The sequence below is a fragment of the Cyanistes caeruleus genome, chromosome 10, assembly GCF_971803275.1.
Source record: "Cyanistes caeruleus chromosome 10, bCyaCae1.hap1.1, whole genome shotgun sequence".
NCBI lineage: Eukaryota > Metazoa > Chordata > Aves > Passeriformes > Paridae > Cyanistes > Cyanistes caeruleus.
Window position 1 is genome coordinate 24,202,732 of NC_141710.1, and position 21,016 is coordinate 24,223,747.

The window sequence follows — 21,016 nt, forward strand, 5'->3', positions numbered from 1 at the left end:
TCAATCAGGGTCAGGGGGCGGTGCTATTCATGACGTCACTGGCAGTGCACCAATGAGGCGCGGCCACGCCTGGCGCGCGGGTCGGGGCGGGGCGGTTCCCTCAGCGCGGCGGCGCCGGGCCCGCTCCCGGGCCGCTCCCGGACATGGCGCCCGCCATCGCCGCCGAGGAGGGCGGGCGGCAGCGCCGAGCCGGCACCCGCCGGCACAGCCTGGACCTGACGGGCGAGCCGCCTCCCGACGGGCTGTCCGGGGACACCGAGGCGCTGCTGCCGGCGCCGGCGCGGGCGCGGGGGTACCGCGCGGAGCTGGGCAGCATCCTGCTGCTGCTGGTGCTGTACGTGCTGCAGGGCATCCCGCTGGGGCTGGCGGGCAGCGTGCCGCTCATCCTGCAGAGCAAGAGCGCCAGCTACACCGACCAGGCCTTCTTCAGCTTCGTGTTCTGGCCCTTCAGCCTGAAGCTGCTGTGGGCGCCCTTGGTGGACGCCGTGTACCTGCGGGGCTTCGGCCGCCGCAAGTCGTGGCTGGTGCCCACACAGTACGTGCTGGGGCTCTTCATGATCTACATGTCCACGCAGGTGGACGCGCTGCTGGGCGACGGCCACGGCCGCGGCCCCGACGTGGCGGCCCTGACCGTCACCTTCTTCCTCTTCGAGTTCCTGGCGGCCACGCAGGACATCGCTGTGGACGGCTGGGCGCTCACCATGCTGTCCCGGGAGAACGTGGGCTACGCCTCCACCTGCAACTCCGTGGGGCAGACGGCCGGCTATTTCCTGGGAAATGTCCTTTTCCTGGCCCTGGAGTCCGCCTCCTTCTGCAACAAGTACCTGCGGTTCGAGCCGCAGCCCCGGGGCATCGTCACCCTGTCAGGTAGGGCCGGGGCACTGCAGCCCGGGTGTGCTGGGATGGAGCTGTGCAATGCATCGCTCTGGAAGGGACCGCAAAGGTTCCCTGTGCAGGGACACCTTCCACTGTCCCAGGCTGCTCCAAGCACCAGTGTACAGCCTGGCCTTGGACACTTCCCGGGATCCAGGGGAGCCACAGCTTCTCTGGGAAACCCGTGCCAGGGCCTGCCCACCTTCCCAGGGAAGGATTTTTTCCTAATAATAATGGTTATATCTTCCTCAGGATGCTTCTTCCCTGTGCCTGGACCCCTCTGTGGTTTGACGCTGGGAACCAAACAGGTTTGGTTTGTCCCTTGCCCCGTGGGAAAGCACAGCCTGCTTGGAGGCTGGCAGAACCCATGGCTACATGCACTGGATTTCAGATTTTTCTAGGCTAAAACGTGTGGGAAACCTGCCTCGTCATTATCTTGGCTGACCTAAGCACTTTGGAGGAGCTCTTTTTTTTCCTCCTAGTTTAATGGCCGTGGACTAGATTACTCTTTAAAAAATGCAAGCCAAAGTCTCCATCTGGGAAGAAGGAAGAGGGGGGAATTAAAAAAAGAATAAAATTCTCCCAATATGTTTTTCACAGAATAGAAATGAAGGTATTCAGATTGAGCATGTAGCCAGTTTCTGAAGGAAGGCCTTATTTCAGTAAATTAAGAGGGATTTGCCTTTTCTCTTTAGCAAATCGAATGGAGTGTGGTAATCCAAGCATAACTAGCTGTTAGTGGAGGGCTGTTTCTGTTTGCTGGGGTTTGGAATGTTTCTCAGAAAGGTTCTGTGTGGTGGTTGATGTTAGGGGTGTTACCCAGGAGATGCTTCACTGTGCACCTGGTTTGGTTGCAAGTTTGAGGGAGGACAGGAAATCCTGGCACCACTTGTGGCTGCAGTCTCAGCGTGACCCTGGCAGTGAAGAGCGGATCCTCACGGTCTCTTCTCCCCCTCTCACACCTTGCCTGTGCCATCTCAGAGATCAGGCATGCCAAAACAGGCTGGAATTGTGTGGAGGGAAGTTTTGCTTTCTGTCCTGCCCCTTCCTCAGGCATGAGTCAGGACAGCAGGTTCAAGGCTGCTGTGCTTGCCTGGTTTCTGCAGCTCTCACCATTCCTAACTTGTCCTCCTCTGCTGCCAGCCTCGTGTCTGGCCTATGTCAAGGAGCACAGAGTGGCCCTCCACGAATGCCAGGTGGTTCCTGCCTCTCCCTGGTGCTGTGCAGCTCCTGGGCTGGCCTGTCCCTTCCCTCTCACTGCAGTGCACACTGACGTCTCTGCTGCTGATGCAACTTGCAGGCACTGGTGTTCACACAGCTTGGCTGGGCTGTACTACCCTCACTGCCCAAGGTTTTGGTTGGTTGGAGATTTTTCCTCTCAGGGCAGTTTGTATAAATGGATTTGTTATTATTACAAAAGTGCTGCTTCTAAAACATACTATCCCAAACCCATACAGCTCCTGTCCTGTCCTGGAGTATTGATGTGGGTGGAATAAGAACAGCAAATAACTGCCACTGTAGTTGCAAGGTGTTTTTTCAGGTGGTAAAACTGTAACAAGTTTTTTGTTTCCCCATGGTGTGACTGGCACAGTTTGGTGTTTCCAGCTGAGAGCAGCAGGAGTAACCAGCTCACCGAGGAGCTCACTGGTCCTTGCCCTGGCTGTAAAGGGCTCGTGGTGAGCAGGTTTGGGCAGGTAAAGCAGCAGAAAACTTTGCTGCTGGAAAAGGTGAATGTTTTCTGCCAGCTCATATCTCTGAGTGCTTTTGTCCTAGGCTGAGCACAGTGCCAGGGAAAGAACAAGTCAATACTCCATGATCCAGAGGAGCAGCACCCTGAAAGAATGGCTGGAGCTGTGTTGGGGGAGTTAGGTTGGATATCAGGGAAAGGTTCTTCCCCAGAGGGTGCTGGCACTGCTCAGGTTCCCCAGGGAATGGGCACGGCCCCGAGGCTGCCACAGCTCCAGGAGAGTTTGGACAGCGCTGCCAGGGTTGTCTTGTGTCAGGCCAGCAGTTGGGATGATCCTTGTGGGTCCATCCCAGCTCAAGATACTCTGTGATCCTAAATCAGCTTTGAGTTGTTGAGAAGCAGCAGCAGCCTTCACTGTTCTCATTAACTTCAGGAAATATGGACAAATGTGAAACCATCATCAAATTCACCAAACCAAAGGCTGTGCTGGGCTGTGTCAGGCTGAAGTGCCAGAGAAGGAAACAGGAAAAACCCTTCTGTGAGCTGATTGTCCTGGCACATCCAGGGGTTTATTTAGCACTTGCTGTTCAGGTGACTTTTGGTGTTTCTAAAAGCAGGGGAAGCTCCCTGGCTGGGTTTGTGATTCCTGCCTGATTTGCCCATCACAGTGTGAAGGACAGGGAAAGAGTGAACAGAGGACAAAGGTGCCCCTTAAAGGCCACCCCCACTTACCTGTGCCAGGGACTGGAGCACCCCTCCTCCTGGTACCTGTACAGTTACAGCTATTGGGACCTGGGGGCCTTCTCCATGGCTGTTTTCCAGCCTGATCCATCCCTGATCTAGTTCAAAAACTTGTTTTGCCCATCTCAGTGGTTTATTGTAAACTCTTAATTTCAAAGTTTTTTTGCTTATAGCGTGTTAGTGAGGTTCCTTGTATTTGAAATGAAACGTACTTTATTTTTGTGTAAACTGCCTACAGCCTCAAAAAAACCAATTTTTCTTGTCTGAACTATATATATATATATATGGTGGGTTTTTTTCTTTTTTTCTTGCTTTGCTTTGTTGCTGATGCAGCCCCTGCAGTGCTGTGCTGCAGCTGACAGGGCTGGCCTGATCAGGAGCACTCATGTGATGATGCTCAGAGCTATTTCTATCCCCATCCTTGCACTGTGTGTCTCTCACTGCAGTGGTAATGCTCAGGGTTATTATTAGAGAACTGCTCCTCTATGTCCTTTGTAGCCAGCAGCTGTGATTAGTGAGACTCTCAGAAAATGCATCTTTCCTTGAGAATGTCTGTTAAGAACACTTTTTTTTTTTAAGAGAGAGCAATTTGACAGTGTTGCTTGTGAGGTCACGTTTATTTTAGGAAAAGGAAAAGTAGCAGAAATGGCGTGAAAAGCCTTTTTTCTGTTACCCTGAGAATGATGGAAGCAGTCCTTGCATGTTTTCTTCCATGCTGGCTGAGCCTGCTCCCTTCCTGTGCATGAGAAGAGGGGATAATTGACTGAACCTCTGCCCTGTCTCTGCCCTTTCACCAGCCCTCGCTGCTCCTTCCCAGTCTCCCAGAGCTGCTGGAGCAGCTCCTGACCAGGAAGATTAAAGGCTGCTTCTGTCCTACCCTCTGCACATGGCTGAGCTGTTCCCTGCCTCTGTTGTAGAGGCAGAGAACAGGAGTATCTTGAATTGACCATTCAGAATGTACTCTTGGTTTTTCACTGCCCCACATCCATGATTTAGCAGATACTGATCTGCTTTAAACAGAGCACTTGAATGCTGGCAAGTGTCCAGCCAGATGAATCTGAGGATTCCTTACAACTCTGTTAAAACTTTCCTCAGGCCATCCTCACACTCCTAAATCGCTGTTTCCTCCAGGTGGGAGATGGATATTAGATAGGGATGTGGAGTAGGGGCACAGACTGCTCGGTAAGGCAGCTGGGGAGGAGTTCTGCCTCTGGAGGTTCTTCTAACTGTTACATGTGGTTTTCCTCCTGTATCAGCCTGTAGTGGTTGTGTGTAATCCTTCAACACGTTCATTTTTCCTTCTGTTCCTCCTCCAACATACTTGCTGTGGTAATAACCCACCAAACAGCCAGGAGTGACCTGGTTTTCTGCCGCTCCTCTGCCTCAGCTCCTGCAAACACCTCATTTCAGTGACCCTGTGTCACTCATTATATGTAGCTCTGTGCTTGCAGTTTGCTTTTGCTGCTTGTTTTTATTCCACTTAGATTATTAGGTTTATATTCTATAACTGTCAGTCATGGCTGCTACAAAGGAATTTTTATTTTATTTTCTTTTTCCCTCCAGATTTCCTGTTTTTCTGGGGAGCTGTCTTCTTAGTTACCACTACACTGGTTGCCTTTTTGAAAAAGGAAAACCAGGAGCTAATACCAGCAAAGGAAGAAACAAAAGGCATCACTGACACGTACAAGCTGCTATTCTCAATAATCAAGATGCCAGCAGTTCTTACTTTCTGTCTCTTGATCCTCACTTCAAAAGTAAGTAAATACATTGAAGAATTGTTAAGAGCTGGCATCAGAGTCTGGAAGGCTGCTGAGTACCTGGGATGTAACTCAGTTTTGCTATTGGCTGTCATCAGAGTTATGAATCTTCACATGAAATTTAAGCAAAATGGCCTATCTCATTGTGCTGAGCAGGGCTGTGCAGCAGAAAAGCTTTGTGTGAGCTTTTGTGTTTAACACAAGCACTGAAGAGAAGTTTGGTGGCAATATGGTATTAAAGTAAAGTACATTTTTAAACAGGCTGTGTAGCCTGCAGTTAAAAGGACAGAAAATGTTTCTTTTTAGGTCAGAATCCCCAGCTCTGTCCAAGCTGGGTTTCCATGGCTCCTGTTGGACATCGAGGATGCCAAGAGCAGTGAAGGCAAAGGAATGAATGGCAGTGCTACTTAATGTTCTTGGAATCATTTTGGCTCTGATGACAATAAGAGTATGCAAGTGTAGAACATGTAGAACTAATTTGGAAGTCAAATCAGGGGCAGAAGTAACTCATCCTGTATCCCATTTCTCAATTTACTTGTTAGGGAGTAAATTGAATTTCTAGCCAAACTCCCTGTTCTCCTCAGCTTATTTTGTCTCCTTGACATTGCAGGTTGGGTTTTCAGCAGCAGATGCTGTAACAGGACTCAAACTGGTGGAGGAGGGAGTCCCCAAAGAGCACCTGGCCCTGCTGGCTGTTCCAATGGTTCCTTTGCAGATTATCTTGCCTCTGGTTATCAGCAAATACACAGCAGGCCCACAGCCCCTAAACACCTTCTACAAAGCAATGCCTTACAGGTAAAGCCTCACCTTAGTGGAACACAGTGATATGTGTGCTCAACCTGTGTGTTCAGTTCATGTGCAGGGTTTTGTGTGTAACTCTCTGACTTGCAGGTCCAGAGAGAAGTGTCAGGATTGTCACAGTGAGTTGAACTGTGTGGTTCATGCAGTGTCACTGTGTGGAAGCAGAGCATGAGGTGTTTGGGATGTGCATGTACAACAGCATTAGAGCAGTGCTCTCCTGCTCCTACTTAACAATGGCACTGCTTGTCAAATATTTGGTACCTAATTCTGAGATGGAAATAGGTGTAACTATTCAGATCTAAACTATTTTAATGTACTCTCTATGATTGGTCAGTGGTTGCTTTGTGTTGAGGAAACACATGGGAAGAATTACTTGGAATAACAAATCATCTTTCTCATCCCTCCAGGTTGCTGCTTGGCCTGGAATTCGCTTTCCTGGTGTGGTGGGCTCCTAAAGTAAAGCATGAAGGAGGATTTCCTGTTTACTACTACGCTGTGGTGGTGCTGAGTTATGCTCTACACCAGGTAACACTCACTGTGTGGGGAGGGGAAATGCTGTTCCCTGTCTTGTCCTGGGTCGCACTGGAATCCCTCCAAGCCTGACCTGTGCTGTGTGGCATAACTGATTTCCAGTACTCTTACCAGTGTTATTCCTCCCTGTTCCCTGTGCTCCATTGGACATCTTCTGTGGAGCTGCTTTTAGTTGTCCATGTCTGGTGTAATTCCCCAGATTCCTTTTTCCCCCAGACCCAGAAGCTCAAAAGCACAGAGGAGCTGGAGAAGTCCCAGAACTGTGTGTGAGCTTGATAGGCATGCTGATGAATGCACTGGTTGTGCAGATAAATAAAGTTATGTGATCCTGGTCCTAGAAAAAAAACTTAATTGTTGGAGGAACATCGTAATGGATCTTATCCAAAGACTTGGGAAACAAACACCTGGTACAGCGTGGTCTTGGGACCAGAACTGAAATGTATGCAGTGCCTTGAGAGGTGATCTTCAATGCAGCAGGGTTGTGTTTAGGTGCTGTTTTAGCTGGCTGATTGTATTTCAGTTTGATAACCCGAGTGATGCCAGTGCATGCAAGGCTGGGTCTGTTGCAGCGTGACTCCAGACAAGCGGCAAGGCCACTCCCAGTGTCAGCACAGGGCCAGGCTGCAGGAGGAGCTGCTGCTGCTGGGGTGATTTCCCAGTCGGTGCTGCTGAGCTCAGGGGATCTCTCAGCAGGGTTTTCGTGCTGGGGGTTTCAGTGGTCTCTGCACGAGGGGACAGACGCTCTGGCCTGTGTTTGTCCCCTCAGATCACACTGTACAGCATGTATGTGGCCATCATGGCCTTCAACGCCAAGGTCAGCGACCCGCTCATCGGGGGCACCTACATGACCCTGCTCAACACTGTCTCCAACCTGGGGGGCAACTGGCCTTCCACGGTGGCCCTGTGGCTGGTGGACCCCCTCACGGTGAAGGAGTGTGCCGGGGCCCAGGGCCACACCTGTGCCACTGCGGCGGCTGCAGAGGTGAGGCTGGGGCTGGGGGGTCTCTGCTCAATGTCTCAATTAAATGGCTTCTTGCGGTATTTTTTTGCCTGTGAAAACCTTCACAGTGTATAGCTTGTGCTTAAAAATTCCCACTGATCAAGCTCATTTTCGTGCCTGATAAAATCCAGTCTGTTAGCACCTGCACACTCTGAATAACCAACCCCTTCCCCAGGGTTTGCAGCTGCAGGGTAGTGAGCTCTTTCTTCCTGTGCTGAGCTGGGGTAGAAGCACCAGGCTGGTGCCACATTCTGTGCAGTGGGAGGAGGCTGTAGGTATGGATTTGAGTTGTGCAATCAGGGACTCTGTCCTTGGCAGGTCCCGCAGGGCCCTCCATTTCTGTGGCAGTTTTTTCTTCCTCCTGTCTCCCTGGAGGCTTCTTATCTGCCTGCCTTGATACCTTCTCCAAGATGCTGCTCTGCTCTCTGATTTTGGTGTCCACTTTCCCCATGAAATCAAGTGGGACTGGCTGCCTGCCCAGTTCTAAGAGCCTGTGGAAGAGAACAAAGAACTTGCTGTACACAAATCAAGCAACAGGACACAAAACTGCTGGGAAAGCAACATTTCAAATTCACCTCCTCACAGCAAATGAGACATTTGACATGGCTGAAGAGTGGAAATGTTTGGGGTTTGTTTTTCTGTGCTCATGACGGAGATTTATTTCACTCCTGAATGCCAGGATGCTTTAGGACATGGAGGTTCTCTGAAGGATCAAAGTGTTCTGGAGTCCAGCAGGACTTGTCTGGAGTTGCAGTTTTTGCTGGTGCAGAGGGGAAACTGCTTCTGCAGTGGATGCTTTCCCAGCCTCTCACTCATTAGCTTGTCACTAATTAGGTTCCTTGTGTCTCAGCCTCTACTGAACTTGAGTCCGTCCTCCTTCACCTCACTCCTCCTCCTGGCTGGTGACATTCCACCACCACTCCTTTCTTATTCCTAATCTGTTCTTGACATATCTCAGAATAATGAAAATGCTAGCAGAGCCCTAGCTCAGAGGAGTGATTAATCCTGGGATTAGAGCAGTGTTGAAAGCCAGGGAATAGCAGAAACAATCCTGGGCTGTACAATCACCTTGTGAATGCTGGGGGTTTGTCTTCTAGTTCAAAACCATCTTGGGCACATTTCTCCCAGATACAGAATTGCAGAATCATGGAGTGGTTTGGATTAAAGCCCATCCAGTCCCACCCCCTGGCATGGGCAGGGACCCATTCCAATATCCCAGGTTGCTCCAAGTCCTGTCCAGCCTTGCCTTGGACATTTCCAGACCTGGGGAGCCCCCAGCATGGATGGCTAGGAGAGAAATCATCTTCATGAGGCTGGAACAGCGGTTGCACCTGCAGGCCAGCACGGACAGTGGGGCTGTTTCTGTTTTCTGGAGTTTGCCCTTAGGGCTGATGTGCTCCATTTCCCACATGTTTACAGCAGGTTTGGTACTTTGTTACTTTTCATGCTGCTGATAAGCTCAAAAGCCTCTCTCCCAACTGCACAGGAAACAGCAAAGAGTAAACAACTCTATTTAGTCATGGCCAGGAGCAAGGAGACCCCGTCAGCTGTGCAGTGCTGTGTGCTCAGTGCATTTCCCTGTGCTCTGTTGTAGCTGTGCTCAGCAGCTGGGGGCTCCTGCCTGACCACCCTGGACGGCTACTACGTGGAGTCCGTCGTCTGCCTCATCCTGGGCTTTGCCTGGTGGTTCTTCCTCGGACCAAAATTCAAAAAGCTGCAGGAAGAAGGACCGTCTTCGTGGAAGTGCAAGAGGAGCAATTGATGCACTTAGGTGTTGGATGGAGCAGCGAGGTGGTTTTAGTTTTATTGCAAGGACTTATCCCATAATCAGCACCCCGGGATCTCGGTGTTTCTGGGCCAGGGAGATCTGTGTGGCCGAGGCAGGGCTGTGTGTGGCACCGCTGCCCTCCCCACAGCACAGGCTCAGCTCAGAAAGGAACGGCTGAAGCAGCACCTCAGTGCTCCATGCTTACCCCTGACCCCAGAGCTGCTGATTCCATAGGGCACCTCTGGGAAAGCTCCTCGTGCCGTGGCTCTAGAGGCAGCAGCATTGCCAGCTGAGTGCCAGCTTTTATTTTCACACAGAAATGATCTGACAGGGCAGCTGACCCGGGGAAGGATGCCCAAGGCATTCTGACTTGGAGGTTAAGCATGGTACTTTGGAATTCCATGCGGGAAGATCCATGTGAGATGTCTGTGGGCTTTGCTTCTTCTCACTTTCTGAACTGTAACCATGCCTCAAAGGATGAAATGTTCCAGAGATTCTTTTAAATGTATTTTCTGGCTTTTATAAGCTTTAAAGATTTATAAGAAAATATTTTTATAAGCAAATTACATTTGTTTAATTTATTTCCGCTGTTTCAAGGCAGTTTGATTTACATTCAAGGTAGTTTATTGACCGCAAAATGCTGTAAGGTAGGACTGGAGTAACGCACAATCCTCTGAGCCTTGAGTCCTGCAGCTGGAACTGGAGGTGCTTCCCAAGGGAGGGCACGTGGGCCTTTGGAAGGGGTGAGTTGATAGAGGAAAACCAATCCCCTGGTTTTCCAAACCGTATTACTAAAATTTGAACGTTCGCTCTCAAAGCCGTGGGAGCACCAAGACTTCCCCCAGCCAGGGGTGAGAAGAGTTGGTGATGACAAAGTTGCCAAATTCCCAGGGTGCAGGACTTGCCCTCACAAACCAAATGGGCGCAGTCCTGTGGCAGAGCTGCTGCAAATTGACTGCTGGTGCCATGTGGTGGAAACATTCCCGCTGGATTTCTCCCACTGAGCTCCCTCCTGAGTGCCTTAGGGACCCACAGGTGCTGGAGAGGCACTCGGACCCCGCTGGGTGTATGTGGAACATTGGTATTAAAAAGGAAAACTATTAAACATCCCTTGGAAAGATGCACAAGGTCCTCTGCCATGTTTCTTGTCAATGTTTGAAGGATTGGGCTGGGAGGAGGTTCGAAATCTTCTGCTACTGTGTGTTTTGGGGGAAAAGTGACCCAGTACCACCTTTGGAGTGCCTGGGGAAGGCGGGTGGGTGTACAGAGGGTCTCCTTGGCATCAGGAGTGAGGAGGGGCCTGGAACAGGACACTGACCTCGTGCTTCACTGGACACTGCACCCTGTCCCCTCCCTCTCACCTTGCTTCTCGCTCGTGCTAAGTGAGATCACATGGGTTCTACTGCCCAAGCTGAACATCTTCCAATTTCCCTCTGCAAAAGAATAAAATCAACATCAAAATATCTCAGATTTATGGCTGGATCTTTCAGTCCCACCATCTCTACTGCATTAACTCTGTGAGGCACTTCAATTCTGTATCCTCACGGGAACCATGGGCAGCTTATTTCATTACACCTTGTGCATACCTACAGAGGTTGCTTTAACCTTTCTGATTGTGAGGAAAAACTTCTTCAAGTGCAGAAGCTGAGAAATTACATTTCCTGTGTATTAGATTTGGGTTTTACTTTGCAATTTTTTTTCACTATTTTTAAAGGTGCCGCTGAAACTTGTCACTAATAAAGATGGGTTAAGGATTGTTTATCAATAATTAGATTGTCTCAACAACATCAAAATTGCACATAAACTCCAAATCAGTAGGAATCAGTTATGTTACCTGAAATAAGTAACTGTGTCCTTTTTCAAACTGGTGAAACAAGCTATGGATTAGTGCTTTTAATTTAAGTAGCTTTTTGTAAATTGGAAATATTGCTGCTGTGCCAGCCCCTTAGCAGGCTGCTGAAGAGCACCCATAAAATTTTGATCATGCTTTCTACCTAATCTGTTTGAAAAGGATTTTTCTTTTTAACATTAGAATGATTGCAGACTTAAACATCTTTAACATTAAAAAAATCAATGAAAAAAAAAACAACAAAAAACCCCAAACCAAAAGAATAATAAACCAAATTTAAAATGTCAAGAAGAAAGGAGCATCTGACGGGTCAGGGGAGGTGTGGTACAGGTTTGAGGAGCTCAATGCAGAGTTCAACCTGGAGAGGAGAAGCTCCAGGGAGAGCTCAGAGCCCCTTGCAGGGCCTGGAGGGGCTCCAGGAGAGCTGCAGAGGGACTGGGGACAAGGGATGGAGGGACAGGAGCCAGGGAATGGCTCCCAGTGCCAGAGGGCAGGGATGGATGGGAGATTGGGAAGGAATTCTGGCTGTGATGGTGGGGAGGGCCTGGAACAGAGTGCCCAGAGAAGCCGTGGCCGACCCTGGACCCTGGCAGTGTGCAGGCGGGGCTGCTCGGGGCTGGTGTCGCTCCCCGGCACGGTGGCCCGGGCGCTGTCCCAGTTCCGTGTCCCGGTTCCCGGGCGGTGTTTCTCGGTTCCGTGTCCCGGTTCCCGGGCGCAGTCCCGGTTCCGTGTCCCGGTTCCCGGGCGCAGTCCCGGTTCCGTGTCCCGGTTCCCGGGCGGTGTTTCCCGGTTCCGTGTCCCGGTTCCCGGGCGCTGTCCCGGTTCCGTGTCCCGGTTCCCGGGCGCAGTCCCGGTTCCGTGTCCCGGTTCCCGGGCGCTGTCCCGGTTTCGTGTCCCGGTTCCCGGGCGCTGTCCCGGTTCCGTGTCCCGGTTCCCGGGCGCTGTTCGGCGGCTCCCGCGGGGGCGCTCGGGACGCGGCGATGCCGGAGCGGGGCGGCGGCGGCTCCGAGCGCGCCGCGCTGGCCCTGGCCCGGCTCTCCGAGTGGGCGGACGCGCACCTGGGGCTGCTGCGGGTACCGGGGCTGGGTGGGCAGCGGGGCTGGGCGGGCAGCGGGCCGGGAGGGCCCGCTGGGCCCGGCTGAGCCCCGTTCTCCTCTGCAGGGCCTGATCGCCGGCGCGGCCGTGGCCGGGGTGCTGCTGCTGGCGCGGAGCCTCCGCGTGGTGAGTGCGGGGCCGGGCCCGGGGGATGCGGGGAGCCCTGCACGGAACAGGGGGATGTGGGGAGCCCGGCACGGAACAGGGGGATGCGGGGAGCCCGGCACGGAACAGGGGGATGCGGGGAGAGCCCGGCACGGCCCCTCAGAAGCCCGGAGAGCCCGGCACGGCCGCTCGGAAGCGGGCAGAGCCCGGCACGGCCCCCCTGAGGCCGGCAGAGCCCGGCACGGCCCCCTGAGGCCGGCAGAGCCCGGCACGGCCCCTCAGAAACGGGCAGAGTCCCGCACGGCCCCCCTGAGGCCGGCAGAGCCCGGCACGGCCCCCTGAGGCCGGCAGAGCCCGGCACGGCCCCCCTGAGGCCGGCAGAGCCCCGCACGGCCCCTCAGAAACGGGCAGAGCCCGGCACGGCCCCCCTGAGGCCGGCAGAGCCCCGCACGGCCCCGCTGAGGCCGGCAGAGCCCGGCACGGCCGGTCGGGCCCGCGGGCGGAGGGGCAGGGCCCGCTGTGCCTCAGGGCCGAGGCTGTCCCGCCCGGGGCTGCTCCCGGGGGCAGCGCCACAGCATTGCTGTGTTCAGTTCTGCTTTGCGCAAAACAGGAGCTGCTGGTTCCCGCAAAAGGCTCCCCGCTCCTCAATACTTAACATTATTTATATATTTTAACCAAGCATCAGCATTCACTCTTACAAATTCCATAACTTTTCTATGAATTTGCACACAACCCCCTATGTGTTAGCGCTGTGGTTTCTCACGCTGACCAGTCCAGTGGTCACTGCTGGTCAGCGCTGGGCAGCGCTGGTCACTGCTGGTCAGTGGTCACTGCTGATCACTGCTGATCACTGCTGGGCACTGCTGGGCAGTGGTCACTGCTGGGCAGTGCTGGTCACTGCTGGGCAGTGCTGGGCAGTGCTGGGCAGTGCTGGGCAGTGCTGGGCAGTGCTGGTCACTGCTGGTCACTGCTGGTCACTGCTGGGCAGTGCTGGGCAGTGCTGGTCACTGCTGGGCAATGCTGGTCACTGCTGGTCAGTGCTGGTCACTGCTGGGCAGCGCTGGGCAGCGCTGGGCAGTGCTGGTCGGTGCTGGTCGGTGCTGGTCGGTGCTGGTCAGTGGTCACTGCTGATCACTGCTGGTCACTGCTGGGCAGTGCTGGGCAGTGATGGTCACTGCTGGGCAGTGCTGGGCAGTGCTGGGCAGCGCTGGTCGGTGCTGGTCGGTGCTGGTCGGTGCTGGTCAGTGGTCGCGCTGTCCCACTGCTGGAATTGCCTTTCCCCAGGGACGGCTCAGCCCCACTCCTGCTGGCTCCCGCCCAGACAGCCCATTCATCTGGGCATTGTCTTCCCTTTTCCTGAAAGCTAAAGATTAGCCAAGCGTGCAAGGTTCACAATGCGATTGCTTAATCATAACGGTCCTGCTACAGCTACTGATTAACAAGTGAAAAAAACCCAGCAAAGTTTGCTTCGGGTCCTGAGGGGCTCGATATCGATGTCCTGAGGCATCTCCACGGGTCTCTTGTTCTCGCCTGTTCCTGGAGGCCCTGGGAGGGGCAATGGTCCCTTTGCCTGTCCCACCGTGCAGCTCCAGCACCCTCCCTTGTCCAAACACAGCTGAAACAGCTGCTTGCCTCGCGTATTCCCTGTCCTTCCACACACCGAAGTGCTTCTGAGTGGTTTTAAACATCCCAAATCCAAATCTTAAATCTTTTAAACCCAAATCTTCCCTCACTCCCAGGATGGTCAGGTCACACTGGACCAGCACCACGCTGCTCACTCCTGCAGAAGCTGAACCTCCAGCCACTGTGCTCCCACAAGGTCCCAGCTGCTTAAAAAATCACAGTTACCTTCATCTTCACCCTGCCCAATTCCAGATGATACAAGGGAACATTTGTGTGGAGTTTTTAAAAATCCTACCAGAAAACCTGAACTACAAATGCTGCCAGAATTATTTTTCTCTGGTTTTCGGTTAGTTTTGACCCAAGGGCCTGTGAATGCATTAACCTGGCTGGTGGAGCTTCCAGAGTACATGAGATCAGCTTTGAACAATTCTTTTTCCTGAAAACCTTCAGGTTTCCTGCCTGCAAGGTCCCGGGTTCCCGTGTTCCCAGTGGGAGGCTCTGTGGGCCGCAGAGGGGGAGAGTAAATAACTGAGTAAATAACACACAGGAGACACATCTTTAGTTGTGGTGTTTTGGGGGGTTTATTTCCCAGCATCAGTGCTCAGTGGGTTTCACAGCTCTGTAGAAGTAGGTCAGTGCTCTGCTAAGGCCTCTTGCCAGGGAGTCCTCAGTGTCTTAAATTTTGGGGGGCTTAGTTTTTTTGAGGTCTCACGTGTCCTTGTCCCTCACCCCAAACCTGCGGCTGCTCCATTCCTGTGCCACTGCCCAAGTCTTTGCTGTTGCTCAGCTTGGTTTTCCTGTGTGATCACATAACCATCCCCTTGGGATCCCCCCAGGCTGTAGTATCAAATTCAATCTTCTTGTGATCTTCTCCAAGCTGTTCACCTGCCTTTGTCCCTCTCCTGGTTTCCTCTGGCATCAAAGGCGGGGTTGTTTCTGCCCTCCCTGCTCCGCCTTTGTTTCCAGCGTGTCTGTCCTTTGGCTTCCTTTCACCCCTATCCCAGCCCCATTCAGGCTGCTCCTGAAACACTCTTTTCGGGGAATCAGGAGAACTTCAATAGGCGTTGCTTGAAAAATGGCAGTTTCTGGTTTTGCTCTAAACCTGGTTTTTATGTCCGTGCTGACGTTGCAAGTTCTGTAAAACAGGGAAAATGGTAAGTGTGGAGAGGCTGGCACAGCTTCTGCAGCTGATCACTACTAATTATATATCTATATTTACTTGCCCATGGTGTCTAATAATAGAGGTGTAATTTCCCAAACTGTTTTAAGAAGTTGCATTTAGTGTGCCTGTAACTGCTCTATATTTTTTCTTAAAATTTTGTCTTTCTCTTCCTACCATCAATAGACAACGAAGTTCACAAGTCCTTTGGATATACCTGTGGAGTTCATAGAAAAGAATGTGAAATTGAGAGGGAAATTACATCACATCACAGAGAAGGGCCTGGAAGTTGAGCATGTTCCCATCAGCATTCCTTTCATCTCAACCATCCAGAGAAAATGTGAGTAATGAGGAAAACAGCGTGAAGAGCAAGGGCAGAAATGAAATGTGCTGCTCTTGGAGTTCCTGTAAGCTTGAGAGGAAGGGCTGGGGCACGTTTCCAGCTCTGCCTTTTGGTCTTTCTGTGCTTTGCAGGTGGCAAACTGGGGAATAAAAAGCATGAGGAGACCCGCACAGAGGGTTTGTCACTACAGTGTTTGTGTTAATCCTTATGGTTACTGTGATACTTTCCAGCAGCAGAAGCGAGCACTCAGACAGTGCTTCTGCCTGCACAGCTCATCTCATTCCTGGCAAAAAGCCTCTGTTGGGATTGTGCTTTTATTTGCAGACACCCATTTTTGGGGACAGTTTTGCTGTCAGAAACAAAGTGTCCATCAAGTCTGTGACTCTCACACTGGCTGTGCAGACACCAGCAGGTATTGATGCTTCTGCCCCTTTGGACTGAGAGTGGGAGCAGATTTTTTCTTTGCATGCAAAATAAACCAAAACTCATTTTGAATTAGGCAACCTTGAATTTATATGTTGGTTTGGTTTTTTTTCCTGAAGAAGAGATGAGACCAAATTCCTGTTTGCTTTGAGGACCTAAAAGGGATTCTTTTAGTCTACTGGAATCAATTGATTACCAACAGCTGAGGGTCTGTGCAAAGCCTGAGCTTTCCCCCAGATCCAGATTTGTCCCTTTCCGTTGCAGGGCAGTCGGAGAGGCTCCTGCTGATCCGCCTGGCCGGGGTGGAGCTGGCTCCAGGTGGCACAGCCTGGCTGCAGCGGGAGCTGCTCCCCAAACAGCCCCTGTGGTTCCAGCTGCTGGGGAGGGACAGCTCGGCCCTGGAGTGCCTCGTTCTAGTCCATAAGGTAAAGAGAGACACAAAAACTGGCTCTTAATCTGCAGTTTAACATGTGACTGTAGTCACACAGTTATCTCAGTACATTTAACAAATGGTATTATTTATGATTTATCTTCCTTGGTGGGAATTTAAATGTTGCATTTGCAAATCTGATTGCAGGAGCAGTAGTTTTTCAGACTGATTCATGGCAGGAATATGTTTCTCTGCCAGGGCCAAAAAGGCATCCTGTAGTTCTGATTAGCCTAATGTTTGTTATCCAGTGTTCCCTCACAAGTTCCGTGCATTATAGAATCACAGCATCGTTTGGGTTGGAAAGGACCCACAGATCATCCAGTCCCAGCCTACAGCAGGGACACCTTCCACCATCCCAGGTGCTCCTGGACATTTCCCAGGTGGTGGCCTTGGGCACTTCCAGGGGTCCAGGGGCAGCCACAGCCCTGTGCCAGGGCATCCCCCCTGTCACACTGGAGTTGGGTTTTTAGTCACCTGCATTCCTCTTCACTTTTAACTTCTTCTGCCAAAGCATCGATACAGCCATGAGTAAAGCTTGTACCTCTGTGGGAGCTCACACCAAACCCCAAATAACCCTGTTTCAATGGTGAATATCTGTTTATTGTGATTTTTATAGGGTGGATTTCTCAGCATGTGCTTGAACGAAGAGCTCTTGAGGCAAGGGCTGGCCAGAGCAGCCCGGATTGAGGGGCTGCCTCACCACTCCCGCCTCTACTGGAAACTGCACAAACGGCTCCTCCGGGCTGAGTTAAAGGCTGTGAAGAAAAATAAAGGCATATGGAAAGACCAGAACTACTCTGAAAGAGTCCAGGAGCGCATAAGCAGCAATAAATTCCTGCAGAGGCTGAAACAGTTTGTGAGCTGGGTTAGAAGCTCCAGTGAGAGGTGAAAAGGTGGGGAGTGCAGGTCCCCAGTTTGTGGAATTTGTGTATGTTGGTGTTCACAAACAGTGCTGTGATGTTGAGGGTCCCTGTCTCAAACACAAACCCCACAGTTAATGGGTTACACAGAATATAAACCCCCAGTTCCTGGTTATTTAGAATGTATCCCATATCACAACCCACATGGAAGTTCAGTAGCAGCATGCAGGCCACAATGAAAATGTTCTGATGCCAAACCTCCACAGTGATGTCCTGAATTAGTTGTCCAGTTTCCCACCTGCTAAACTCCTCCAAGCTGTGCTGCCCAGTGCAGGTTTGAGGGGCAGAGACCTCTCACACCTCTATAATGTGCCATTGCTGCCAAGCCCACACTGGACAGAAACCCCATGTCAGGCCTTTACAAAGCTCGTGGGATGGGTTTAAACACAACCTTTTTGTTTGAATTCTGTTCTTACACTACTTTTTGGTGTAATTTGTGGTTTAAAACTCGTTCATCTTGAATAACGGGTTGCATTGTTAGTGATATAAAAGGTGATTTGTTTTGGCTGATCTTAAAAAGCTGATAAGGTTGTAATAACTAAAGTTCCTCAGGGGAAAAAAAAAATCACTTGGTGTATCAAAGAATATAATGTCAGGAATCCAAATTTGTCAAGGATAGCTTTCATTTGAAGAGGAAAAACCTGTGTTTCTTTCTGATGGTTCTGTAAGTATCTAAGATTAGATTAATATAAAACTTTAACATGAAATTTGACAAGGAGAATCAGACTGTTCTAAGAACTTGGATTTTTGCTTTATTTTTGATACACATGTGAAGTATATGAGTATTACTTTTTATGTTGTAAATATTCACAAAATAAAGATTGAATTTCTTAAGTTCATTGTTGTATGTTTTATATACCAAGCCCTTCACCATTGTTTAACCTCCCACAGTCCCAATATTTATTTAAAGTGAAGTGTTTTACAGATTTTCTTTCTTTCTGTGTGATTGCTTTCCAGTGAAACACTGAGGAGAGGAGTGTAGTACAAAAAAACCCTTAATAATTGAGCACTGCTTTTCTGGCAATTAGTTGCTACATCATCATTTTCTCTGCTGACTCCAGGACAAAGTTGTAACTCTTGAGATCCTTAAAAATCCCAGTTTCCTTGGGTAAGAATAGATGTTAGTGGTTCTTTACTCCTTTTGTTCCTGGTCCTCCCAGGGTGAGGCTGCTGCTAGGGAGCAGCGAGCCATGAAATACCTGCAGTGTGTTGGAACCCAGCCTGGGGGACAGGGGAGCTCTGGGGCAGCAGACCAGGTGTCTGTGCCTGTTTGGAAATGGAAAATAAGAAAAGTCAGGTTCTGGGTTTATGCACAAGACAGCGAAGGGCTGAGCCAGCCACCACTGTGGTTCTTGGACATGAAACTCATCAGGCAGTCAGGAATTTGGGATTGGCTATGGCACCCTCCAGAGCAAAACTCAAAGCTGAGTTTTAACCCCAAAGTCATCCAGGCTCAGCAATAATCCACTTCTCGTGGGGGTTTATAGGTGTTCCTGTTTGTACATCTGGGAAGTGGGAGGAGCTTTTCCAAGCTGGGCATAATTGTACCCTTATGATTTATTTTCTGTAATAATTAAATATAATTCTGGACTTCACACTTCTGTTCTGTAGATGAGTCACAGGAGGATTTATCACAAAAATCCACTGTAAAGCTGAGAGAAAAGTCTCAGGAAGCCACATGCTACATTTCTAGCAAGCAGAGGTGAGGTGTGGGCGAATGTGAAGCAAGTGTGTTGTTCCCTCACATGGATTTGGGGTTGCAGTGACAAATGATTTCTTGAGGGTCAGGTCCTGTAATTGTTTGTTAATGCTGTTTTCCTTATCATGCAGGGCTTATCTTTTTAAAAAAACCAACCCACCAGCACACCCTCCCCCCTGGGAAAGAGCCCAATTCAGTTCAAAGCTGTGCTTTCCATCTGTGCAGGGCTTGAGAGGTTGCAGATCCTGTCTCCGTGGGAGGCCTGGCTATTGGAAAAGCAGTAATAGGAGCAGAGACAAATATCTCTGCAGCACCCGGCCGGGCTGGCTGGGGGAGAAGCAGCATTTTCTCCATTTCATAAAACCCCCCTGGCTGCCTCTCAGGAGCTCCATCCCTCCCTTCACCCGCAGCAGTGCCCAGCAGAGGATTTCCAACAGAGGAGGCAGTTCTGTGGCTGGCAATAAGCACAAGAATTAAACTGTTCAGCACTTGTGCCTTTGCCCCTGCAGCTCTGACCGTGCCGTGAGCGATCCAACATCTTCAAAAGACCACAGGGAATGAAAGGAGAGCCCCGGCCTCCAAATGGCCCAAGAAAAATACCTCCGACACTGCACAGACATTTTATTGCTGGTGTGGCATGTCAGGCAAATGGCAATAAACATCCCCGGCCCCTCGGAGCCCAGCCGCAGCGTGGGCACGGGGCTGCTTTGCATCCTTTGCGAACAAACTTCTGAGCAGGGCTATTGTGATAGGAGAACGGGGAACTGCTTTAACCCAAGGGACGTCGGTATAAATTGGATTTAAGAAAGAATTGTTTTATTCAGAGGGTGGTGAAGCCCTGGCGCGGGTTGCCCAGGGAAGCTGCGGCTGCCCCATCCCTGGGATTGTCCGAAGCCAGGTTGGACGGGGCTTGGAGCAGCCTGGGACAGGGGAAGGGGTCCCTGCCATGGCAGGGGTGGGATGGGAGGGCCGGGGGTCTCCATGGCACCCGCCGGGCGAGGGGCCGCCCGAGGGGCCGCTGCTCGGTCTGTTCCCACCGGCACCGCTCCCCTCGGCTCGGCCCGGGGAGCTCGGTGAGTCCCGCCGGGAGGAGCCTCCGGCCGGGCGGGGGTCGGGCCGGGAGCGCTGAGGGGAGCGAGGCCGGGGGCTCAGTCCCGGGGGATGCTGAGGGGAGCGGGCCCGGGGGATGCTGAGGGGAGCGGGGCCGGGGGCTCAGTCCCGGGGGATGCTGAGGGGAGCGGGGCCGGGGGCTCAGTCCGGGCAGTGCTGAGGGGAGCGGGCCCGGGGGATGCTGAGGGGAGCGGGGCCGGGGGATGCTGAGGGGAGCGGGGCCGGGGGCTCAGTCCGGGCAGCGCTGAGGGGAGCGGGGCCGGGGGCTCAGTCCGGCCAGCGCTGAGGGGAGCGGGGCCGGGGGCTCAGTCGCGGGGATGCTGAGGGGAGCGGGGCCGGGGGCTCAGTCCGGGGGATGCTGAGGGGAGCGGGGCCGGGGGATGCTGAGGGGAGCGGGGCCGGGGGGCTCAGTCCGGGCAGTGCTGAGGGGAGCGGGGCCGGGGGCTCAGTCCGGGCAGTGCTGAGGGGAGCGGGGCCGGGGGGCTCAGTCCGGGCAGTGCTGAGGGGAGCGGGGCCGGGGGCTCAGTCCGGGCAGTGCTGAGGGGAGCGGGGCCGGGGGGCTCAGTCCGGGCAGCGCTGAGGGGAGCGGGGCCGGGGGCTCAGTCCGGGCAGTGCTGAGGGGAGCGGGGCCGGGGGGCTCAGTCCGGGCAGCGCTGAGGGGAGCGGAGCCGGGGGCTCAGTCCCGGGGATGCTGAGGGGAGCGGGGCCGGGGGATGCTGAGGGGAGCGGGGCTGGGGGATGCTGAGGGGAGCGGGGCCGGGGGGCTCAGTCCGGGGGATGCTGAGGGGAGCGGGGCCGGGGGGCTCAGTCCGGCCAGCGCTGAGGGGAGCGGGGCCGGGGGATGCTGAGGGGAGCGGGGCCGGGGGGCTCAGTCCGGGGGATGCTGAGGGGAGCGGGGCCGGGGGGCTCAGTCCGGCCAGCGCTGAGGGGAGCGGGGCCGGGGGCTCAGTCCGGGCAGTGCTGAGGGGAGCGGGGCCGGGGGCTCAGTCCGGGGGATGCTGAGGGGAGCGGGGCCGGGGGGCTCAGTCCGGGGGATGCTGAGGGGAGCGGGGCCGGGGGCTCAGTCCGGGCAGTGCTGAGGGGAGCGGGGCCGGGGGCTCAG

At 52.8% G+C, this 21,016-nt stretch overlaps 3 protein-coding genes across 11 annotated transcripts in view; all 3 read left to right on the forward strand.

Annotated features, from left to right (window-relative positions):
- The first annotated feature begins 84 nt into the window (after positions 1-84).
- Positions 85-10,621, forward strand: SLC33A1 (solute carrier family 33 member 1). 2 transcript variants are annotated; one of them, XM_023932733.2, is made up of 6 exons: positions 85-867; positions 4,865-5,055; positions 5,669-5,853; positions 6,267-6,384; positions 7,157-7,372; positions 8,985-10,621. In XM_023932733.2, the coding sequence occupies exons 1-6, from the start codon at positions 144-146 to the stop codon at positions 9,150-9,152; spliced, it is 1,602 nt and encodes a 533-aa protein (XP_023788501.2). In that variant the 5' UTR covers positions 85-143; the 3' UTR covers positions 9,153-10,621. The 2 variants fall into 2 exon arrangements, with proteins under 2 accessions (XP_023788501.2, XP_086700036.1); XM_086843910.1 differs by lacking the exons at positions 4,865-5,055; positions 6,267-6,384 and having other exon boundaries at positions 93-867; positions 8,985-10,285.
- Positions 10,622-10,709: 88 nt separating this feature from the next.
- On the forward strand, positions 10,710-17,939 carry MISO1 (mitochondrial inner membrane subdomain organizer 1). 5 transcript variants are annotated; one of them, XM_086843915.1, is made up of 7 exons: positions 11,998-12,080; positions 12,169-12,228; positions 15,176-15,329; positions 15,464-15,508; positions 15,657-15,744; positions 16,020-16,180; positions 16,802-17,939. In XM_086843915.1, exons 3-7 carry the CDS (start codon positions 15,285-15,287, stop codon positions 17,072-17,074), a joined length of 612 nt encoding a protein of 203 aa, XP_086700041.1. In that variant the 5' UTR covers positions 11,998-12,080; positions 12,169-12,228; positions 15,176-15,284; the 3' UTR covers positions 17,075-17,939. The 5 variants fall into 5 exon arrangements, with proteins under 5 accessions (XP_086700039.1, XP_086700038.1, XP_086700037.1 ...); XM_086843911.1 differs by lacking the exon at positions 15,657-15,744 and having other exon boundaries at positions 11,966-12,080; XM_086843913.1 differs by lacking the exons at positions 16,020-16,180; positions 16,802-17,939 and having other exon boundaries at positions 10,710-12,080; positions 15,657-15,835.
- A 1,476-nt stretch (positions 17,940-19,415) lies between these two features.
- Positions 19,416-21,016, forward strand: part of PLCH1 (phospholipase C eta 1) — a 79,261-nt gene continuing 77,660 nt past the window's right edge. For 2 of the 4 annotated variants that reach the window (XM_086843885.1, XM_086843888.1), the window contains exon 1: positions 19,754-19,877. The gene's annotated coding sequence lies outside the window, so the exon portion shown is untranslated. Of the gene's footprint in view, positions 19,703-19,753; positions 19,878-21,016 lie in introns of those variants that run through there. The other 2 variants (XM_086843886.1, XM_086843891.1) reach the window with 2 other exon arrangements.